The sequence below is a fragment of the Gavialis gangeticus genome, unplaced genomic scaffold (genome assembly GCF_001723915.1).
Source record: "Gavialis gangeticus isolate Ggan-Ray unplaced genomic scaffold, GavGan_comp1, whole genome shotgun sequence".
Lineage (NCBI taxonomy): Eukaryota > Metazoa > Chordata > Crocodylia > Gavialidae > Gavialis > Gavialis gangeticus.
In genome coordinates, this window is record NW_017729011.1 from 3438233 (window position 1) to 3444232 (window position 6000).

Consider the following 6000-nt stretch of genomic DNA (forward strand, 5'->3'; position numbering starts at 1 on the left):
TAGCATCAGAGGAATGCAGCTGGTGCACACACTTCTCCTTGTTCCCTGTCCTCCCTCCATCCCACAAGAGGCTGAGAGGGGATCTGGTGGCTGTCTATAACCTTGCCAAGGGGGACCTGCAGGCTATGGGAGAGTCCCTAGTTCCCCCAAGCGCTACCGGGAATAACGGTCATAAGTTGACTGAGAGTAGATTCAGGCTAGATATCAGGAGGTGCTACTTCACAGTCAGGGCAGCTAGGATCTAGAACCAACTTCCAAGAAGTGGTGCTGGCTCCTACCCTTGGAGTCTTCAAAAGGAGGCTAGATAGACACCTTGCCAGGCTCATTTGACCCCAGCGCTCTTTTCTGCTCATGGCAGGGGGTCAGACTTGATGATCTGCTCAGCTGCCTTCCAACCCTACCTACTATGAAACTGTGAAAGTCCTTTCCCTCAAGTGCAGGAAAGGCGTCATGGGGACAGGAGCAGTCTGGCTTCAAAGGGGAGGGGAGCCTCATTGCTGCAGCCAAGTGGAAGATAACAGAGCCAGGAGATTCCCTCTTTGAAGTGCAGGATGGAGATGCCCCCTGAGGTGGTCACAGGAGGTTGGCCACCTCAGGACTCAGACTTGGGGCTCCTGGTCCCCCCCATCCCTGCCCTAACCGCAACCCAGCACCTCCCTGTGGAACAGACCTTGCTGCTGGCCTCACATCTCCCCCCAGGGGCCTGACCTGCTAGAGGCAAGATCTGTGCCCACCTTCCTCTAAGGAAGGTGCTGCCTCAGGCCCACACCTCCCTCTTTGCACTGTTACATCACAGTGATTTTAAATATATTAAAAGACAGTAGGGCAGCACTTGAGGGTAAGGACTGTAACCTGGAGGGCAGTCATCCAGACAGGGGTGGGGGCTATGTAGAAAATCAGCTCTCAGTGCCATTCTGTAGCTTGTAGGGTTACCCTGACCCTTGGATGCATGAGTTGGAAGGTATCACCAAGAATAGGGAGGTGTGTTACCAAGTGGGACCGTGACTGGCACTGCATCCAGTTCCAGTGCATATATGTCAAAAGGGACCTTAAAAAAACTAGAAAGCATTCAGAGAAAAAGAGAATGATCCAAAGTCTGGAAACCTGACAGCAAGAGACTAAAGACTCAATTTTTCTTAGTCAACTAACATAAGGATAAGAAGGGACTTCCCAGTCTATAAAGACCTGTATGGGGGAAAGTTTGTAACAGCAAAGGGCTCTTCAGTGCAGGAGACAGAAGGATGAAACCCACTGGTAGGAAGCTGAACACATTTAGGCTAGCAGCGACTGTGGCCTTTTCACACTCCCTGAGTGAAGGTAGCTAAGATTGGAGCTCACCAAAGAGGGATTTGCAATTTTTACATCAGGTCTAGACTTCCTTTCTAAAGAGATGTTTTAGCTCAGCCCAAAGGCAAGCGCTCAATGCAAGACCCCTGGAGCTGCATATGTGGGAAACTGGTCTGGACAGTTAGAGTGGTACATGTAGAGAGAATTCAGGTCTTGAAAGGGGAATGTCTCTTCAAGGTAGGGAGCTGGATGGGCAGCTTGTGTGCACACATGCTTACTCTGTATATGCAGTTATTCCAAGGTACCCCCATGCTGGGGGAGCTGGGAAAGGAGGTGCTGGCAGGACTGCTTTGTAGCCCTGATTTCCACCTGGGGAAGGGGTAGTTGGTGGCAGAACCTCCCTTTTTCCCCTGAAGTAGAGGGAGAGTTGAAGGTGTTAGATTCTTCCTCTTTCCTCTCAGTCCCTCTGGAGAGGGGGGAAAACAGGAGAGAAACAGGCTGTCCAGGAAACAGCTGGGAACTCTCTCCCTTTCTCAAATGCTTCTGCTTTATTTAAAGGCATGAAGACTTGAAGTCCCTCAGCCTGATACTGATAATTCCTGCTGCTCCGAATTTGGCCTCCTGCCTCACAAGTCTCTGTATCACCAGCTAATGAAGGAGGAGGAGCTCTGGGAGAAAGGAACACTCTCAGGTCTAACAGAGACCTCTCCTCTAGTTTTAGGGGGAGGGGACACTTTTTCACTTAATCCTTACTCTTAGTTACTGGATGTGTGCCAAGGCAGGGCCTGTATTTTTTCACTAGTTCAGCAGCTCTCAGCTACCAACCTGGCATCAAGCTATAGCCCCTGTGGAGTGATTAAGTACCCTCACCTTACTGTGACAGTCCTAAGCACAGGCCTCCCTGCAGTCCCTGCCTCATCAGCTTGGCCTCCCTGATGCCAAGGTACAAAATGCCCATGAAGTTCCTGACATCCCCTGGGCAGGTCTGGTAGCCAGTGCCTGCCTCAGCGGCAGTTCTAGCTTGCTGGGCTGATGACAAGCCATAGGCCTTTGTGAGGTCATTAGCTCAGCACCTACAGCATAGAGGTCTGATGTCAAGGCAACACCAGGGTCACCATCCCAGCCCCTCTTGCTTGCTAGGGTGACACCAGGGGTCAGGTGTCTGTGATGTCACAGACTCAGGCTTGCTGGGCTGATGGTTAGATGCCAACCACAGTGAAGTCATTGCATCAGCACTGATACTCATACAGCACAGCAGAAAGACTGTGCTTCTGCAACCCAATACTGTGTAGTGCAATGGTACCAAAGCTGAGGCTCTGATCAAGTTACTGCTTTAACAGCCCTCATGAGCAGGGCTGGAATGTTTGGGCTCTGCAATCAGCTAAATTAAAAAATCCTCCTGTTCCTCCCCCTAACAAATGTGCCCTCATCCACAGATTAGCTCCCCTTCCAGGGACTATGCACTGGACAAACACACATGCAGGTCAGTGGAAAGCTTTAACTTTACTTATAATAAATAACAAAGCACTGAGCCTGTTGTGTATGTTCCAAGGCTTCTGGAGTCATGTCATTCACCCTCCTTCTGAGTCTTTTCACCTTAGCTGTAGATAGCAAAGTGTCTTGGGACAAATCATGCCACACAGTGTTTATAGTCAGGGTAGAAACAAGTTTCTTCTGCATTTGTCCAATTAAAGGTTAATCAGGAAGGTTGCCTTCATCACTGACCAGCCCTTGGATGCTGCCTCTGATACAGACAGGTGATTCTGCCCCAGAAGGCTCCTCATTGTCCTTAGACAGGAGAGAAGGGGAAGGGGGTGGAGGATGAGGTGGCACAGCAGTTCCTCCTGGCTGCTCTCCACCCTCTCCCTGATGAGAGCCCAGAGCCTGCGTCGCTTCCATCCCAGTTGCTGGGTGATTGCAGTACATTTCATGCTGGCTTGCATTTTCAGTTAGCAGATGCCTGTTTTCTCCAACACCTGAGCAGAGAATAAGAAGAGGGAACATAACATTGTTCTACTGCTGACAGGGACAAATAAGAGGTCGCTTGAGGATAAAAGCCAGAGTAAAATACCCTGGGAAAAATCTTGCAGACTCCTATTCAGGCAAAACACCACTGAATTCAATGGGGGTTTTGTGTGAATCAGGACTTGTGAGTTAAGGTCCATGTCCTAGACCAGTCCATTATCCCATGATAATGCCTCTCAGCTTTTATACTGTGCCACTGTCTTGGTATCAGACCACTTTATACTGGAAGTAAAAGTTCCAAAGTTGTCCCTCCTGTATCTAAGCCACCTACATTCAACCTTTCCTGTATTCAACAACTTTAATATTTGTGTTTCAAGTATTTTATTTTTAAAATGACACATTTCTATAAATAGCCAAATAACATTCAGCATCTTATAGGTCAAAATGAATTCACCTCTTGTGGGATTCCCCCAAGCTTTTCAAGTGCAGTCCTTATGCCCTCCACCTCCCTTCTGCACCCCTTTTGCTTGGTCTCATGAGTGATCTCTGAATTCAAGTGTCAGTGATCTCTGTGGTCCCATGAGAGGTTCAAGTTTTACTGCATTCTCTGGAATGCACTTGCAAATATCTGCAAGGTTTCAGCACATTTTAAGAACCTACATGGATTTCTGCTCTTCATTTGCCTCTGGAGCATCCAGCACTGGACATTTGTAGAGGCACATACCAGACTGGATGCATCAACAGTTTGAGACACTGAGGCAATGCATATTCCAGCTACAACTTTCTTCACTTCCAGCTAATCAGAGTGTGGCAGAGTAATGTCACACTGCCCTAGCGACTGGTATGACCAAGCTCATTGGTTTTGAACCACCTGCCATACACAGCTCCACTCTGGGTACACACAGAAGTGCAGCTCTCCATTGTAACTCATAATGCTTTGCAGAAAGTGTTCTGAGGCACAAGATCCCCCAGACCAAATAGAAGCTCTCTGGTGATTCCAGGGGGAAAGGGAATCCAGCTGCTGGCTGTGAGTTTCCAGCCTGTTTCCTCTAGCAATGGTCTCTCCTCTCTGCCAGAGGGGTGCTGTTTTCAGAATGGGAGGGAGGAAACGGAGCTCGTTCTAAGGGTTCCCTAGCCGGAAACTTTCTGAAAACAGCTCTGAGTCTTGGAGGCAGCACAGACACGATACTGAAGCCACTCTGTTCCGAAACATTTTCATCTGAACCCTCGTGCAATAAGGGTTCAGATTTTCATGGGATTGGGTTCTTTTAAAACACTTTGCAGATATGCACTTCTGTTGGGTCATGGCTGCAGTGCACTTTCAGGGGCCAGACTGGGTGAAAACTGTCACCTCTGTCTGTGCCTTCTGTTGACATATAATGTGAATACATTGTCCTTACAGTAACCAGACACATTCCATGGCAGAGACATTAGCAACACTCACCCCCAAGGACTAGATTTGTTGTGCTGCTCTTGCACTGCACAGGCTTCACTGAAGATCTCCTCTTCCCAAGTCCCGTAAGCTGCTCTGTGAGGCTTTTCACTTCATGGCACTCCCTCTCTGCAGACTAAAGAGGTTCACAAATACTATACACATCTTAGAAAGATAGAAGATAAAAGTGATATTCCTCTGGAGCCATTTCAGACTTTCTTTCAGCAAAAGAATACTTTCAGCTCTTCACTCACTTAACGCCTAGCCAGGTCAGCCAGAAGCAGCTTACAGGTTGAATTAATCAAAAGAAGAATGGGTTAGTTTCCATCTTCTCCCATTATATCCTTTGCCTTCCTTTTCTCATGGCAGTGTTGCACACAGTACCTCCCTCAAGCTTTCCTGCTCATCTAAGATAGCATAAACTAACTCCTCATAACTAGAAGTTTGTGTGTAGTAGGCTTTCAGTGAAAGAGTGCCAGACACCATCCAGCCAAGCTACTGTGCTAATCTTTTAACTAGAGGCAAACAAGTGGAAAGTCAAATTTGCATCTCTAAAATAATGTAATTACAGAGCTTGGAAGAAAGCAAGGGCTGAGTCAAATGAAATCTCACTGGTCACCATTTGCCAATGGGGAAGTCTGGCTTGTTTTGTGCAGGGTATGGATATTATCAGGTCACAAAGAGAGCTGAGACTACTGGCTATCAGTGGGCCTATTTTTGGATATATTGATTTCTGGGACTGAAGGAGGTTGAAGCAACAGGAAATTGCTCTGTCGACTTTGCTGTATAATGGGTTGCATTGACCCTTGAGGGTTCAGAGCTTTTCTAGACTGGCTGCAGAAGAGAAAACAAACCATCCTCATACCAGTACCCTCTGCAGAGGGAAACAAGAGGATCTGCTTGGCAGTTAATCTTTGTCACCCTGACAATTAACCTGGTAGAGCAATAAGGATATGCCTAAGAACTCACAGAGAACAGAATATGAATGTACTCTAAATATGCTAACCCAGACAGCATGGAAGTGAGAATCTAACAAAATATTTGGAATGCTGATGGTTCTCTCTGGAAGCTGACAGATGTGCAGCTCCCCAGTCTAACTCATAGGGCTTTACAGAAAGCACCATGAATGAGACCAACAGACATTCGCCACTGGATCAGGAGGGTGGGTGATCGAGCTCCGCTTCGGAGCCAATCCAGGGAGAGAGGCTACATGTTTGCAACATCTGTCCTCTAGCCCTGCCTCCCCTCTCCCAGCTCTCATGCTGTCTCAGGATTTAGCGGGGGGGGGGGGGGGGGGGGGGCCGGGAAAAGGGGGG

At 48.0% G+C, this 6000-nt stretch overlaps 1 protein-coding gene across 2 annotated transcripts in view; it reads right to left on the reverse strand.

Moving 5' to 3' along the window:
- Positions 1–2771: 2771 nt before the first annotated feature.
- CUNH9orf43 (chromosome unknown C9orf43 homolog) overlaps positions 2772–6000 on the reverse strand; it is a 23878-nt gene continuing 20649 nt past the window's right edge. The window contains exons 10-11 of one of the 2 annotated variants that reach the window (XM_019510378.1): positions 4697–4820; positions 2772–3263 (exon numbers count right to left, since the gene is read on the reverse strand). In XM_019510378.1, coding sequence (XP_019365923.1) covers positions 2983–3263; positions 4697–4820 — 405 coding nt within the window. In that variant the 3' untranslated portion in view covers positions 2772–2982. The remainder of the gene's footprint in view (positions 3264–4696; positions 4821–6000) is intronic. The other variant, XM_019510380.1, reaches the window with a different exon arrangement.